General features: G+C 40.4%; 1 protein-coding gene across 1 annotated transcript; it reads right to left on the reverse strand.

Moving 5' to 3' along the window:
• Positions 1 to 181: 181 nt before the first annotated feature.
• Positions 182 to 16023, reverse strand: LOC113151071 (guanine nucleotide-binding protein G(q) subunit alpha). The gene is made up of 7 exons (XM_026343896.1): positions 15638 to 16023; positions 9130 to 9314; positions 6185 to 6339; positions 5894 to 6022; positions 5352 to 5481; positions 4418 to 4571; positions 182 to 4012 (listed from the first exon to the last, which is right to left on the reverse strand). Exons 1-7 carry the CDS (start codon positions 15771 to 15773, stop codon positions 3822 to 3824), a joined length of 1080 nt encoding a protein of 359 aa, XP_026199681.1. The 5' UTR covers positions 15774 to 16023; the 3' UTR covers positions 182 to 3821.
• Between the last annotated feature and the right edge of the window lie 1017 nt (positions 16024 to 17040).

Consider the following 17040-nt stretch of genomic DNA (forward strand, 5'->3'; position numbering starts at 1 on the left):
CAGCAGCAGAGGTTTCCAACAATGTGTGTCAGCAAGTCAACACCAGCTGGAGCCTGCGCTCTCTTAAAGGGGAAATCCAGCCTGAATATAACCCATATGTGCTCCCTCACACTAATGCTGTGAACATGGACAAAAAGCTCGGGAACAGCCCTTCTCAGGAAAAATCGAATTGTAATCAGCATTTTTCACTAAAATATTCTTTTAATCGTATGAGATACGGTCGGCAACCAACCTTCCTGTCACTCTTCAATCACATTAACTTTGTGGACATGTATGAACAGTCTCAGTGGTTGAATGCAGTAAATTAACAGTGTGAACCAGGATTTTCCCTTTAAGTAACGGGGACAGTGTAAATAGCCACTTCACAACAGCAGGGACACTAGTTACTAATTACTGAAAGTCTACAACAAGTAGATCATCAACACTGCAGAGCTGAAACTCCAGTCCAGCTTCAAAACACCTCCTCCGGCAACAAGCAGAATCGCATTAACACTGTTTTAACATTCAGTGAAATGTGTGATGAGTTGGCCCCAAGTTTTCCTACGAGGCCCTGCTGTTGATAAGCGGTTATTGCGAGATCTTCCTTTACTTCAAGTACGCTGTGAATTGGACTGGAAATGAACTTGAAGTGGTTTCTGCCTTCCAAACATCAACCATCCTTGTAAGCAATTTCACCAGCCAGCTGAAATATCTCAGAGTGAGGGCTGGTTACCTGCCAAAGAGGCTGCTAGATGCCAAACCAAAGCCAAATGCGGGGGGAAACCCCCCCCCAAAAACCATCCACAGGTGGCTGGTGGTGGTTTCAAGTCCAGATTGTGACACCTTGAATGCACATCCTACACATCCTGACGTGCAGGAGCACATCAGGTAGTTCTAAGCATTTTATAATGCACTACAGCGTGGACTCGAAGACATGAATCCGATGTGACAACATTATGAAGGATCAATGTAAGTGTGTTCAGGTCACAGTTCACCCACGATGTGCTAATATTAATGTCCTGTATTGATGTCGTATCAGCTACATGAGCTACACTTCAAGGCTGTTCCCACGGCTTGTCATAGCGCAGAATAACAAAGAGAGATCGCCAAGCTGAAACCAAACAATCCTCCAGCTGCACAATGGGACATTATTGGCTGCACTAGCTTCACTTCTCATAAAAACACAGGTGCCTTGCATGGGACTTCAGAGGCACAGCTTATTCAATAAGGCAATATGTACATGTGAACTGTTTTGTATTTTCATTTCATAAATAGTTCAAAATAATACTATACATTCTGATGACATGGTGGCAATCAAGATGGAAATGAAGTACAAAAATAAATAAATAAGCACCTGGAAATGTACCATCCCAATTAGGCCAAATAGGTTAGAAGTTTTTTTTTGTTGTTTTGTTTTTTGCTTTGCACATTTGTGTATACTGGCCAGTGACTGACTCAGACACACTCTATAAAACTGAGTTTCTATCAGGGTGTGGAGGCTCATTAGAGGGTGTAAAGGGTGATGGAGTTCCCATCTATTAGCACAAGCAATCACATAATTAAATCTCCTGGTGTGAGTCCTACACAAAATCTGAGCCAAAGCAACACGTTCTCTGCCACCTCCTTCCTGCACCATGTGTTCAATAAGACGTCTTGCCTACAAAAGGCGGTTGGCAGTGGGGTGGGGGGAGTGTTTGGGATCACGAGGTGTGCGGCAGACTAAGAAATCTCTAAATGAACCAATACTCATCGTGAAGCTGTGCAATGACATTAAATATAAAATAATACAAATCAGTAAGTGATGGGATTACAGTGCTCCGTTCCTGAAGCCAGTTATGAACTAAACTACGACAATTAGCCCTGTAGAGTGGATTCAGTCTGCAGTTTTTCATAGAAAAGTCAATTTAACAAAACGGCTACTTTAAGTACTGGCAGATCAATTGATCCGTTGTTGAATAATAAGAATAATAATTATAATAATATTCCTCGATATGCAGTTCTGAAGCTGAACAATGTTTCTTAGCTGAGAAATAAAACTGGCGAAACACTAATTTTACATTCTTAAAAATGGAAACAAACATGTAAATAACATATTTTTTTCTTCCAAAAATGAATTAGCCATTAGACATACAATACAATTACACAGATACATATTTTCAATACTGCACATTCAATCTGCCAAAAAAGTAAATGATTACAAAGCCAACAAAGATGCTGCCATATATATATATATATATAGAGAGAGATGTATGTACAATGATTATAGCATTCATAATTGCACTATGCCTCAATAAATGTAAATTATAGGCTTATGTTCTAGGGACTTGTGATGAAAAATGCTCTAAGTAATTTGGGGATGAAGAATTGCAAATCAGAGGTGCCAATCAGAAAGAAGAGGGGCATACTTTGGTTCAAACCGAACATCAACACTCTGCCGTTTCACATACCAAACTTCTTCTCTACTGCTATTACTCTACAACAGTCAAGACAGCCGGGCTGTGATGGACCATCATAAAGACAAAATACGACTGGGGGTGGGTGTGAATGGATAGTTCAGTCAGTCCAGGGCACCGAGCGGCTGTGTTCTCTTTAAAAGACTGGGGTGAAGTGGGGCGGAGGGGAGTCCGATGACTTAGTTTAATACTTCAAGAATCAGTTGGTCGTTCAATAAGTCAGTCAGTAAAGACGGTCAATCCACTCCTTCAGCGTTCATTAAACCTGCTGTTCCTGTCCTCAACACTTCTCGTTTAACTGAAGTAGTAAATGGCGCAAAGTGGAGTCTGGTGCTTCCGTTGCTTTTGGCATAGGCAATAAATATACATATCACCATAATAAAAAGCATTAATGTGGCACAGTCGAACAGAATCATTTAACAACATTGTCACATAAATTATTAACCTTCAAAGTGAGCGCCACCATCATGATTCTTCGTGACACGTCAGAGCAGAGGTCCCTGCGCCTCCTCGCCTTCATCACTCTAACCTCAGAAAGCGTTTTTACAGCCAATTCTGCTACTTCGTGGTTATGTTGATGGTGGAGAGTTGTCACGTGACCACCGCTCAACGCGTGACTTCGGCCATTTCCCCAAAATGCATCCATGTGCTTCTATGGTCACACATGCCCTACTCCTCAGATGGTACCAGAGTTCATGTAATAATATTAATAATAATAATAATTAAAGTCTATCGATAACAAATCAGAATGAAATAATTTAAAAATCACAGTTTATACCTACTCATCAAGAGACTTGCCAATCAGTCCTTTGAAGAAAAAGGTGTTAATTAGAGATCTGTTACATCATTTCCTGTTGGCCAGACAGGTAAATGAACAAACAGGTAAGGAGTGAGAGAAAACGTAAAGAAACAAAAACCTTTTTTTCCTTCTCGTTTATAAAAAAGCAGGAGGAAAGGGGGGCGTTTCGTTTGGTTCCAGGTCTGATGTATCAGACTGACAGACTAAACAAGCCCCCAAACCTCGAGTGCACAAAGTAGTTTCGTTCTTCCTTTCAGAAACAAAACAACCAAAAAAAAAAAAAAACTTCACAATGCTTGAAGCCTAGAAATGAGGATTGTTACTGTATATATTCAACAACAAACCTCTTCCCAACCCCTCCAAGTCTCCTTCCTTACTCCCCATGCTTCATCGACTCCTTAAATAGCAAGACTTACTTTGCTAATCTCCTGGGGAGGAGGAGATCAACAAATAGCAAATAAATTAGTAGTATGTAACCATTACATTTTTTTCCTCTCTGATTTTTTTCATGTGTGTTTATGATCCATCTTTTCACAGATTGCGTCAGTCAGTGTGTGTTGAGGGCCTCCAGCTGGCAGACCTGCTCCGCTCTACACCAGGTTGTACTCCTTTAGGTTGAGCTGCAGGATGGTGTCTTTGACGGCCGCGAAGACAAAACGGATGTTCTCTGTGTCAGTGGCACATGTGAAGTGAGAGTAGATGATCTTATCACTATCTGGATTCAGGTCCACAAACATCTTAAGGATAAACTCCCGCCCTGCTGGGGCATCCCTCTGCGGACCTGGAGCGGGGAAAAGCATCCTCCATCAATATCTCCACCACAGAACGTGCATTAACTTTTTCCTGAGTGCTGCAATCACCTTTATTTAGCACTGACAACTTAAACATCTTTAAAATGCCGCTGAAGTACCTGTGTTTACTGCATCCAGTCAATGAGATGAGCACAACTCATTCCAGCATCTTAAAAAAAGTCTTGGCTGAACTTTTATTTATTTTTTTATTTATTTAGTAATTCATCATGCACAGAGACTTAGGTGAGAATATAGTGATATCAGTGGTGTAAAAACCAAGATACCTGGAGGATTTGTTCCAGTGTGTGAACTGGCAGCTAAAAATAAATCGTATTATTTGATTCAATGATTGAATGATGATCGTTTGCATTAGTCACCACTCTGCTCATACTCACCATCATACTCTGGGAAGTAGTCAACCAGATGAGAGTACATAATCTTTTCTTCCAACAGGTCCTTCTTGTTGAGGAACAGAATGACTGAGGAGTTTTGGAACCAGGGGTACGTGATTATTGTCCTAAACAGTGCTTTACTCTCCTCCATCCGATTCTACAGAGAGGGTGTTTGTGTGTGTGAGGAGAGAAGGGAGACAGACATAGAAAGAGAGAGGGGGAAATGACAGAGAGAGACTTAATGACTTAATTAAACACAGTCCTTCGTACTCATTAAGTACAGATTTTAATAAACGTTTTGCCGCACCAGAGGGAGAGCAGTAAAGATGAGAGAGAAGGGCGGCTATGTCGCCTTTGAGGGTTTAATTTCTCCCTTGCGCTTGATTTCAGTGTTTAATTGAACACAACAACTGTTCTGAAAGCAAGCTTTAGATGTCACATCACCAGCGTGAAACAGAACATCTCCTGTGTTTTATAAAAAGAAAAAAGAAAAATCTCATGACAGAACAGAGGACGTGCAGCTGGTCAGTCGTCTCTTTCTGCTACGAGAAAACACATGGACACAACAGACACAAATATGAACACACACCTGCTCATTAATAGACTTTAACAAACTGACACACATGCTATATCCTCTTAAGGAGATGGCGCCCGAGGGGGTATTCAAAACAGCTGGCTGATCATTTACAAATGCTTTCCAAGGGAACAAGAGGTGGAGCACTGCCAGGCAGGAGAACAATCTGATTTTCATTGTTTTAAATAAGAAATAGCTTCTCGTCTTGTAAGCCAACTCTTCTTCCACGTCGTTTGAAGTAGTAAATAATTTTTAAAGTGAAATTGCCCTTGAAAATGTGAAACCTAACTTATCATTTGACAGTTTGATGCTAAATAAGCAGCTTGTTTAAAAGAAGTTTGTGTGCGAGTGTTTATCATTCACCTCGTTATCTGATTCCACTAAAACTTGGTCGTACTCGCTGAGCGCTACAAGGAACATGATAGATGTGACGTTCTCAAAGCAATGAATCCACTTCCTTCTCTCTGACCTCTGACCCCCGACATCCACCATCCTGACATGGAACAGAGAAAAGCATTTAGGATATTTTCAGACCCGCCTGAATCTCTTCATGACCCAATGACATCATTTCCAAGTTATTCCCATATTTATTTTAATAAAGCTGATTATTAACATTATGGCTGTGACATGGGTACTACTTCAGACAAGGGGAATTTCTGCACAACATACTGAAGAATCAAAAGTGAAACTGTGGGTACACTGTGGTGTTGTAACAATACTTCAGTTAAGCAAATAAAAGGGTAAATCAGTATTAGTATTAACTATTCTATTAAATATTAAGTCCTCTTACACATCCTGCACAGATACTGTTTGACAGTTTGAACCTTAAAGCATCATATTTATTTATATTTTCTATTAAGAGAATTGTACGTGGGCTTTATTTTCTGATCTGGAACACATCTCACCTGAATATGACGCTCTGCAGGTCAAATGGGTATTCGATGATGCCTGTGGTTGGGACTCGAACCCTTAACACGTCCTGCTGAGTAGGAAGGTAGGCTGGTTGGGCGATCCTATCCAAAGCGTTCAGGTAACTACACAGTGATAACAGTAGTCAGGTACGTGTATCATTATAGACACTAGTTGCACTTGTGTTAGTATCTGCTGAAAAATCCCATTGACACTTAAATATGAAACTAGTTCAGTTCACAGTTCTTTAAGAGTGTGATTTATGCATCTATATCCATTGTGCTCACTATTTAGTGGAATCCGAGAGTTGGTATTCCCTCCTTCGATCATAACACTCCTGGATGCCTGGGTCGTTCCATAAGCTCTTGATTGCATCTACGTAAGGATTCTCGAATGAGTTGACCTTTTCCACGTCCACCTCTCTCACAATGTTGGCGTTAACCTGGTGGACAAAATGAAGGTGGTTGAAGTTTACTCAGACTTGCATCTCAACAGCACCAAACATAAAGCAAAACTGATTTACCGAAATTCATCAAGCATTATCCATTATCTGAAAACAGGATCTATGGCAAGCAACATTCACGTTATGCAGTCCTAATTATCACTGGTTTATTTTTTCACTCACATTTTCTATATCCAGACATTTTCATTGAGCCCCCAGGCTCAGCGTGGACTTAATATCTGAATCTCAAATCCCACAGGGCCTATTAGAAGGGGAAAGTTTTGCTGCTCCAGATTCCTATTAAAACTCTCCTGTGCCCCAAGACAAGAGATCAACATGTGGCTGAGTATTGAAACGGTTTCATATTCTGCGCTCATATTACTAACCACGTGTACGTGCTGAACGGACACAATTTCATCTTAGAAGTTCTTTTTTTTCTCCCCATTTTCTTAACATCTCATATTTTCAACCTGCTAACTATGGTTCTAGTTTGGGGGACCAGTTCTATATGAATGGCCTTAAACTTCCATCTGCCTTTCCTATATTACAATATTTCTATTCTAGCTGAAAATCGCCTGGAGGAGTTTTTCACCCTATAAGATGATCATTTGGAGGATTTCTGGAGCAGCTTGACCAAAACTATAACCTCTGCACTATGAGCTACTGACTGGCAGCATCTGAACTGAAAACCTCCTCCAGATGATGACTCTCTTCTGCCAAAATTGGGCGAATGTGGTAACATTTATGGTAAATTAAATATTTCCAATCAATCAAATTACCTTCTAATGACAGATACTGAATCACAGCATGAACTTTTGTCAGGCTAGGAAACAGGCAACCATTACGATAATAATATACTAATGAAGGTCTCTAAAGACTTTTTTAGTATGGGCCATGTAGTTGAGTCAACATGATCTGCACTGGAATGAGAAGTCTGAAGACCCAACTACACAGTCTGGACAAGAGTAAGATTACTTATTCCAGTATCTAGACAGTGACCATTAAAACCACGTGGCTAATTGGTTAATTTAAATACATGCATGCATATCTTCATTAGTGAGTTATTTTTATAGCTGGCCTTGGATAACCTATTACTGACTATTGGCACAGTGACATTTACAATTATTGCAGAGACATACTGTATAAACATGAACAACTAGTTTCATTTTCACTTCCTTTGTGATGTTGGTGGACTCCTTTGTTAAAGTTAAATACTTCCCATTTTAGCCTTTTATGAATATGAGACCACAGGGATGTTGGCTACTAATTGTGGCAGGTATTCAGTCATTTTGCTGCGTGCTGTCATTGTACCCATCACGTAGATTTCATAATATAAATCATTGGTTTGTTTCTCTGTTCTTTAGTAGGACAGCACTAATCTTTGTACTTTACTACGGAAATGAAAATCTAAATAGAAAATGCAAAGACCATCTAGCAAACACACCACCCACTTTATTTTAATAGCTCAGATACTTGATTCACAGTTATTGTGAAAAGCTGTAATTATTGTAAAATGTAGGGAAAAGGGGAAAAATTTTTTCCAGTAACATTACTTGACATGTTTAAAGCACACACTTCGTAGTTGATGTGTTTAAAATGGGTAACAACAGTCAAAGTGCCTGGCTGAAACAGCACATTCAGTTTCATTCTTCATAAGCATGCACTTACGGAACAAGAAGCGAAAGCAAGCATGGAGTAGTGAGAACTGATCACCACAAAAGCAGAGATTCAGGCAGTGTCTGCTTAAGTTAAATGTCATTTTAAAGCAGTTCCAGCAATAAGTGTTACCTGATGCACACCTGGCAGACAGGTGTTTGATTGGCTGTTACAGTCTGTGTGTTTAGCATAAAGATGTGCTGTTGATTATTAATGTCCTGCATGATAAAGGTCCATGACCTAAATATTGTCTCTCTAATTAACTCAGTGCTGACAGTGTGGTGGAAATGACCCCAAAATTTAAAAGATCAAGTCAGATTCAGGCCTTATCTGCACATTCCCCCTCTAATTAAATGAATGCGGGCCACTGTTCAAGTACTCTACCAGCTGTTGTATGTTTACAGAAATGAAAATGCTGATGAAAGATGACGAACTAAAATGTTCTTAAAGTCACAACATCAGCAGTATTACAAGTTGTATATTCATATTACCTTGTATAGTACATTTAGTAATTCAATAAAATACTTAGTAGATTGTAATTATTCTGAGTTTAGTATATTACAATATTCCTCCTCCTTAAATCTGACTGTACCATAAACAGGTGGGGAGGGATGGAAGCAGCATTGTAAGCTTTCACCTAAAACAGTATGAGAAATAAAAAAAAAAAGGGTTGCAGGGGTGATGACTCCCACACTCGCACTGTAATGGCTCCCGAAGCTGTGTCTATGAGGGTAACTCATACGACTGAAAAGGGAGAGGTGAAGTTATATTCATGGAAAGTGAGGTCAATTTAAGTACAGGGAAGGTATCTCTTGTGTATTTGCATATTTGTACTAGTGTGTTCTATTTATATTATATATGCACGCATGGATTTGAGTGCATAGGACCACATAGGCAAACAAATACACACCGAGTGTGACGGAGTGTTTGAGTACTTTAAGGACACAGGAAGTGTCAAAAAGAACAGGAAACTATGGATGCCTGTTCCAAATAAGATAGACAGCACTCTAAAAATATACAAGCACACTAGGACTGCTGTGTAGCATCTTTCTTTTTCACTATGTCAAGCTTCATTGCAGTTGCCATTTCACTTGAGGAACCTGACATGGTTCAAGTGAAAAGGAGCTGCTTTACCTTGTTGTGCTCATATTTGTAAGGGATCTTGAGTGTCTCCATGGCTCTGATCATGGCCTGCATGGCTGTGAAGATGTTCTGATAAACGAGCTTGGTGAACCCCCGTTTGTCCTCGTCGGAGTAACCAGCACCATGGATAATCCTCATCTGTTTGATGAATGTGCTCTTTCCACTCTCTCCAGTACCTGAGGAAGTAGGAAGAAACAGAGGAGAATGAATAAGTTTACTTATTTTGTAGGTCCTGACATCGAGTCATTTGCATCTTTCTTAGCAGAATATTAGCACATTTGACTACATTTGGGAACAAAAGCCTTCTAAAAACATTGTAACTGCATATCAAGATTTTTTCCTTTTTCTTTTTGGAACATGACATCCTGTTTAAGAAGAAACAAACACACAAATACACATTTGTACAGTACACAACATCCACTATGCACTCACTCAGTCATTCACACAGACAATATTATGTGCTGGCTACTTTCTTCTCAGCCTGTTTGCTTGGTCTGGTGACAGACCAAGAACAACATCTCTCTCCTCTCAGTGGTGACAGGAACTACTTGGGTGTGAAGAGCTGGGGGTGTAGTTGCTCTTTGGTTCATTGAGAATCTTGGCAGACCAACTGAACAGTCTAACTTTACCTCATGCTAACTCTTGAATAACTTTGGCAGGAAGGACTATGTGTGTGTTTTGTATGTGTATGAAAACATTATCTGTTGAAGAGCATGAAGCAATAAGGAAATGCTACCATACACTGTACATAGAAGCATCAGAATATACATCTAGGCAGACTGCACTAAAAGACTATTTATTTCCATTTGGTTAGGCAGTTATATTAAATGGTGTTAGTCGTGTTTTGACATAAAATACATGACTAACTAGCTTATATACGTAGTTTTCTTAAGGACGGATGAACACACTTTAAATATGCAAACTCCTAATGGTTAGATGTTCTTCTTGTTATGAATTGAAATATTCACAATATTTCAATGTCCAACATGTCATCACCTGTTTTCCCACCTACGCACACACACACACACACACACACTCTGTCCACCTATAATTAACTATTACAATAACCTATATGACTAGTAGCAGCTTTGCAGGTTGCAAATATTGTTGCACAAGAGGTAATGCCTTTAGACATGCACCCTAAATTTAGACAATCTATTTTTTTAAACAAGCAAAGTGGAACGGTAAGTAATCCAATCCTAAAATTTAAATTAACTGTGTCAGTGGGTTTTGGCCTTGTACAGGCACAACAGTTCTGCACACAGAAAATAGGATGACTGACAATGATTCAAGACAACACATTTTCCAAAGCAATTCAGGATAGCTTGACCACATCGGAGTCCAACTTGATCTTCTTTGTTATGCCAGCAGGAGATACTAAAAAAGACTGAGATGATTGTGTGTGTCGACTTTTAGAAGCTGCTGAGTCACTTTTATTAACCAGTGTTTGAGGATCCAGACCCCAGGACAAACTTAGCTTAGCTGCTAAAAAAAACAAACAAACAAACAAACAAACAAAAAAATCACAATCTATGCAATCACAATCAAATATAAATTATGGTAATCAGAAAGTATTATCTGGCTTTAAAAGCCTTCGCTTTTAAAAAGCTCTTTGTTTATTGGTCACCAATAAGTATTGGAAGTTGTGCATTTCCACAGCCCCTGAATGTACCACAACATCAGTATCAGCTAATCACAGAGACGACCGCAGCAGACTTTTCAATCCAGATGGGATAAAGAATACAAGAACGCCAATATGGTGCTTGAACATCATTATAAAAAATGCATGAGTGAAGAAGAGGAAATGAATTCACTGCCAAGAGCTTAGCAGCACCTCAAGGAGTTTACACACAGAGCAAAGGAGGGGCCATAGTAAAATATTCACTTTTACAAATGCATTAGTGTAAACTACAGTGTGTTTCTCCATCTACGGGCTATAATGCCTAGCAGTGGTCGGATCTGAAAGACATAAGACCGTGCACTCTCACTGTCAAGTTGAATGCAAAGTGTAAATGCTGCAGTAAGCATTTTAATGAACTAAAAGTTTATAAGTTTGTTTAAATGACTAATATACAAATCCAGGCCTGTGGCCAAGCAGTTATGTTTGTGGAACTACATCTCCCTGCAGACTAAGAAGTAACCCATGATAAAATGTCAGCATTACAGGAAGTCCAACTGAATGAAACTGAATTTATGGAGCAGATGAAACTTTTGAGGACTCTGGCAGGACAGTTTTGGTTTTCACTTACTAAAGAAACTCACACCTGTGAGCACCAAAACTATGTATTATTAGTAACAGGTGGTCTATAGACACCAAATATCAAAACACAAAGCAGGGCTGTGAATTAAATAAGTAAATAGCAATACTGTTGTGTGCCTGCATACTCAACTAGGCAAGATTCTCAAGTTCTCGACCAGGTTAATATCTAAATATTAATGTGTTTTTTTAGTAAAATGTTCCCACAGTGACTGGGGAGATCAACACTGTTTTTGATAGATGTTTTGCAAAAATCATCTATAAAACAGAACAAAACCCAATTTTTTATCTATTTTCTTAATTTCATAAGCAAAGATGTCAATTTGTTCTGCCTATTAATCCTATTCCATCGTCTTCTCTGTGTATGTGTACAGTATCTGCATGTCAGTTTGTGTGTAAAGGGGGCCAGGCGTCATAAACTAGGTCCAATGGTCTCATGAGGATTGGAGCTGAGCTGTGCCACTTTTGTAATTGAGCAATTTGAAATTAATTTAGCAGATGGAGACAAGTCTGATAATTATTTTTGATGAACCCCTTTGATTGCCAACAGATATTTGAGACCTAAATGCTAATACATAAAAGGTAGATTTATGCAGAATGTGTAAAAAAACAACAAGAAGCAGCATTTACATCTAATATCTCTCACTGATTTCTACTGTATCCTACAAGGTTTTTCAACAACTGATTGTTTAGGTTTTTGATTATCCTAATCTATATATATATTTACTTAATCATTTGGACTAAAAATACAATTTGTTTTCCCCAAAATGCTTCTTTTTTTATTAGTTTATAGTACATAAAACATTTATATAAGAAAAGCATTATATAAGACACCTTTTACTAACTTAAACTATCAAATATTCAGGCATTTCTCTTGAAACATAACAAATTATTTATAGGATTATCAGAGTAGCTAGTTATTAGTTATTTCACAGTACAGGTAGTTTATACTGCTCATCTATCTAAACACATGCGCCGCAGGGGACTGACTCTGAAGTAAGAGTATCCTTTGACACCAACACATTTTCGAAATATCAATGACCACGACCATATCACCTTACTTCTAATTAAATAAATTAATAAATACATAAAATTGGCCTGTTGTGCTATGAGCTAATCAAAACAGGCACCAGTGTCTTCTGTTGAAACAGCAATAAAATTAACTCCCTATTCCCTTTCACCGTTTCCTTTCGGTCTCCAGACGCAATGTCACAATTTCTACAATAAGTTTCTGCTTTGGTTCAGAACAGAGTGGTTTTTAAGTCATGCACATTTTCAGAAAGAGAAGTGCTCTGCTTTATCTGGACAACTGGTCAAGTTCCCTATGAGCACAGTCTGCTGCTCCGAGCAGCTCAGTCAATGAACTGTGTACTGTGTGCCAACTTCCGTACTGAAGGACATGCTAACAATGCAGACTTACTCTTCATTTGTGCTGGGTTGTCAATGGGTTTCAGATTCATTCTCTGTCCCCAGTGTCTACTTTCTCTGTCAGAAATATGTCAAAGTCAAACACCTTTTCCAACTCTTCATGTTATTATAATGCTCTACTTCAATCTGGCATACATGGATGTATAGTGAGCCTTCTCCAGATAACGTCCATGTCCTGTACACATCCTTTTTCAGGAAGGCATCACAAAGAGTGAATAAAGGATTATATTTTTTTAACTTGAGTAGTTAGTATAGCTGTTTAGCCTGGCAGCATAATTAAAAAAAACAGTCTGTCTAGGATTTATGAGGTTGAAGTGTTTAAGGAAGTTGGTAGGAAGCTGTCAGCATCTAAGAATAATCATGATGAGACAATTATCTGTGCAATGCGATTTACATATTTGCCAAGTAATGTACATATTTTCACTTTCATTGACAGATGTGTCAGTGTGCTGTCTATGTTAGCTGTATGCTAACGAGACACAAAAACAGCCTACTATTGTCATTCTTTTAAGTAAGTAACGAATGAACTGTAGCTGCTCCTTTTTCTCATCGCAAGGAAAAGCGACAACTAATTTGTGATTTTAGATTCAATTTACATGCGACCACTTATCACTTCTGCATATTAAATGAAGAAGAATGAGTGTATGATGTGCTTTTCTTTAAAGGCTATTAAAAGATAAAGTTATATGATAAGCATATAGTAGCAGAAAGGATTAAGGCAAATAGACAGGACTGAACAGGCAAGGATAAACTGCTGCTTCCCCATACGTATGATCTGGGGACACAAACTTGCTGTGGTTAAATGAATTCAAGTACATCTCCTTTATTAGTTTACAAAGCCTTTATGGAGATTAGATGCACAAAGAGGATGGATTACAACACTGCCACGTTCTCTAAACTTGCTCATTTATTGTGTTTCCCTGTGGAAACAAAACAATTATTGGATTTGAACGATTATAAGTGAAATCTGGAGGCCACGATGATTTGTGAAAAAACACTCGATTGACATTTTGAACAATTGCAAATAAAAAAAAAACAAAACAAACATCTCTAAACTTGACAGGAGTTTTGTGCTCAAATCCCACAAGATATTTAGCAATTAGCGACTTTGAAATAACCACAATATACTAACAGCTTCTGGCTTAATGGAGCCATATAGAGCACACATACAACTTCCTTTGGTTAACTTAACAAGTAGTGGGAGCGGTGACATCAATGTGTAATCACACAAAACGCACAAAAGAACAAACACAATTTCACTGAGAACTCATATGTGTTTGCATAAGCTACAATGTTCAAGTCTCAGTCTCGTGGTTAATTTAGTGAAAACCGTGTAAGACGTGCGTTTCTTTCTTCACAAGGGTCAGTAAGGTCTACTGTCCTGGTTTAGCCTTGACCACTTCCATATCATATTTCCTGTTTATACTCCAGTTAGCATCTCTCTGTGCACCATTACATCATTCCTACAAAACACCTCAGGGCAACGCCACACGGCAGACAAACATCTACACCTCTGTCAAAAACCTATACTTATAAATGCTGGAGTACTATCTAGTCCCTGGAAATCACCCTTAAAATGCGATGGCTATGAAGTGTTCTGCATCACACAATAATTATAGTGACTAATAAGGTAATAAATGAGGATATAGGTTCGTACTTTAGCTATAGTAACATTCTCAGTGTTGCACATTATCACTTTTCAGCTGTTTATGTGTTTGCATAACGAACAAACTGTTGGGTATTAACAGGGATTAAGGAGCAACAACAACACAGTTATTTGTCCATACTTAGCAAAGGAGGTGGCAGTCACCTCCTTCAAGCCCTTATAAAGGGGGATTCATTTCATTGTTTTGTGCTATCAGGAGACCAAAGGGTCCAGCCTGCTTTACACCTTCTCCTTTATGCATTTTCTTGGGGACTGAGTGAAGGGAGCAGCGGATCAGGATAAGAGGTTTCTGGCACCACTCTCCACAACCACAGTCATCACATCTAATGGCTTTTCGTTGAAAATCTAATTAAAAATGAGATGGTGAGTAGATGACTTGTTTTCCTCAAATTTCTCCAGTATGACTAATACTTCTCGGCAAGACAAACCCCATTTCAGAACCCCACATAGGTACCGATATTATTACTAGGTCTTAAATATGATGGTACCCTAAAAAGCATGGTTAGGTCTCACATTGCTGCCTTCAAAATAAGTAGAGTACAAGAGAAATCAGATAAGCCCTGGGGGTGTTAGTTTGAGAATGATCCAAACATATGAATGCTGCATTTAATGACTGATGACAGAGCTCTCTACAAACTATAGGACACCATGCTCTCAACCTGGCTCTATAGACCAACACCTGTGACATAATCATTACCAGGGTTTAGGTGTTGAGCTGCAACAGTGTCCTGATTACTTCCAATAAAACGCTGGACTTTGGCCCAGCCAATATTTGGACGGGGCCCTGCAGGCCCGGCTGCACAGGCTGCCGTCGGGCGCTCAGTGAAAGCGTGTGGAGAGGTGAGGTTACTCGGAAGCATTTGTTTCCTGGACGCTGACCGGTCACAGTTATTCAAATCGAGTGGTTTTTGCACTGGGAGCCACACGCAGGCCTCCTCCCTCTGTGCACACATGGAAATCTGTGCAGCCGACTCATCAGAGCCCCTTTAAACTTCACCCAGGTGGGAACATCCCCACCTTTATCCACCCTCCTCCTCCTCCTCCCCGCTCTTTGCCCAACAAAAGGTACTCATGTTGAGAGGTATTTGGGCTTTCCACCCCCCCCCCCCACTCCTCTCCCTGTCCGTGTGTCTCCCAGACGAGCTTACCGAGAAGCAACAGTTTCAGTTCCCGGCGTGCGTCCCTCTTGTCCCGGCGCAGCTGCCTTTCGATCTCGTCGTTGATCCTCCGGGCTTCCTTCGCCTCCTCGCTGAGGCAACACGCCATTATGGATTCCAGGGTCATTCTCTCTCCCACTTTTTTGCCCCCCCTCCACTCCTAAAGGCGCACTTTTCCGCTTTTCTCCCTCCTCTTACTGAATCATCCAGATTTCAGATTCGTCAGAGCAGAAACACACACACACACACACACACACACACACACACACACACACACGGGCCTGCGGGCGGTGGATCGACGCGTGGACGCCCTCACAATGAGCCGGAGCAGCGCACAGATTGCGCCGGAGAGGAAAATGGGATATTTGAGAAATGACTGACCCCCTCTCTCCCTCCCTCCCTCCCCCTGTTTCGGTTCGCTCTCTGGGCCTCCGGACAGCTTCGAAACACCGCTCTGACTTGAATATGTGTGCAATCTTAATGGTAATCTGCTTTTCCTGCTCAGTGTGATCAACAGATCCCTCTAAGACACATCCTCCGTACGGCGCTGCGTGATCTCGTTAAGCGTTGCCATCCGTGCCCCGGCCACCCTCTCTCTCTCTCTCCCTCTCTCTCCCTCTTCAAAGTCGTCAATGTTGTTATTTTTTCAAATAGGCAAAACCTCCCGGTGTTCAAGTTATGGTCCGTGGGTGAGGGGAACCGGAGAAACACGTGAATAAAGCTGTCCGCTTCTTTTCCAATGGCTCCACTCCCGGGCGTGGTAAGGCAGAATATGGCGGACTTTCACTCCAATCCGCTAGGCTTGGATACAGTACAATTATCTCTCTGTTTGTCTACTCATAAAAAAAAAAAAAAAAAAGCCAAGAAAGCCACACATAACACAGCATTTCAGCCGGAGCTCTCGACACGGAGGCGAAAATATGTCCCGGTCTGTCCTAAAAAGCGTCCGCGTCCATGGCTCAGGAGCTGAGGAGGGGAGAAGAAAGGAAGAGACGCCGTGTTGTTGTTGCTGCTGCTGCTGCTGCTGCTGCTGCTGCTTTCCCTCAGCCGATCTTCTCCTTTTCCTCAATCAATCCTCTTCATGTATTTTTATTACAGAGGCCATCCACTCCTCCGCTGGCAGGGTGGGGGGGTGACGTCGGCCTCCCATCGACTAGGGGGGAGTGTCACGTCAAACAAACGCCACACGAGCAGCCCGTGTCACAGGCCAACCTGTGGAATAGGAAACGAGTATGAATGGACGAGCTGCACTCACATCTCTGTGGGCTGAGACGCGACAGAGGCCAACTTCTGTTTTCGTGCCGACTTTGTGGGAGAAAGTGCTTAAGAGGAATCACCACAGTACGGGATGTGTGTTGTTTCTTTTTTGTTTTTTTGTTTTTTTTAATCACAAA

This window comes from Anabas testudineus, chromosome 9 (assembly GCF_900324465.2).
Source record: "Anabas testudineus chromosome 9, fAnaTes1.2, whole genome shotgun sequence".
Taxonomy (NCBI): Eukaryota; Metazoa; Chordata; class Actinopteri; order Anabantiformes; family Anabantidae; genus Anabas; species Anabas testudineus.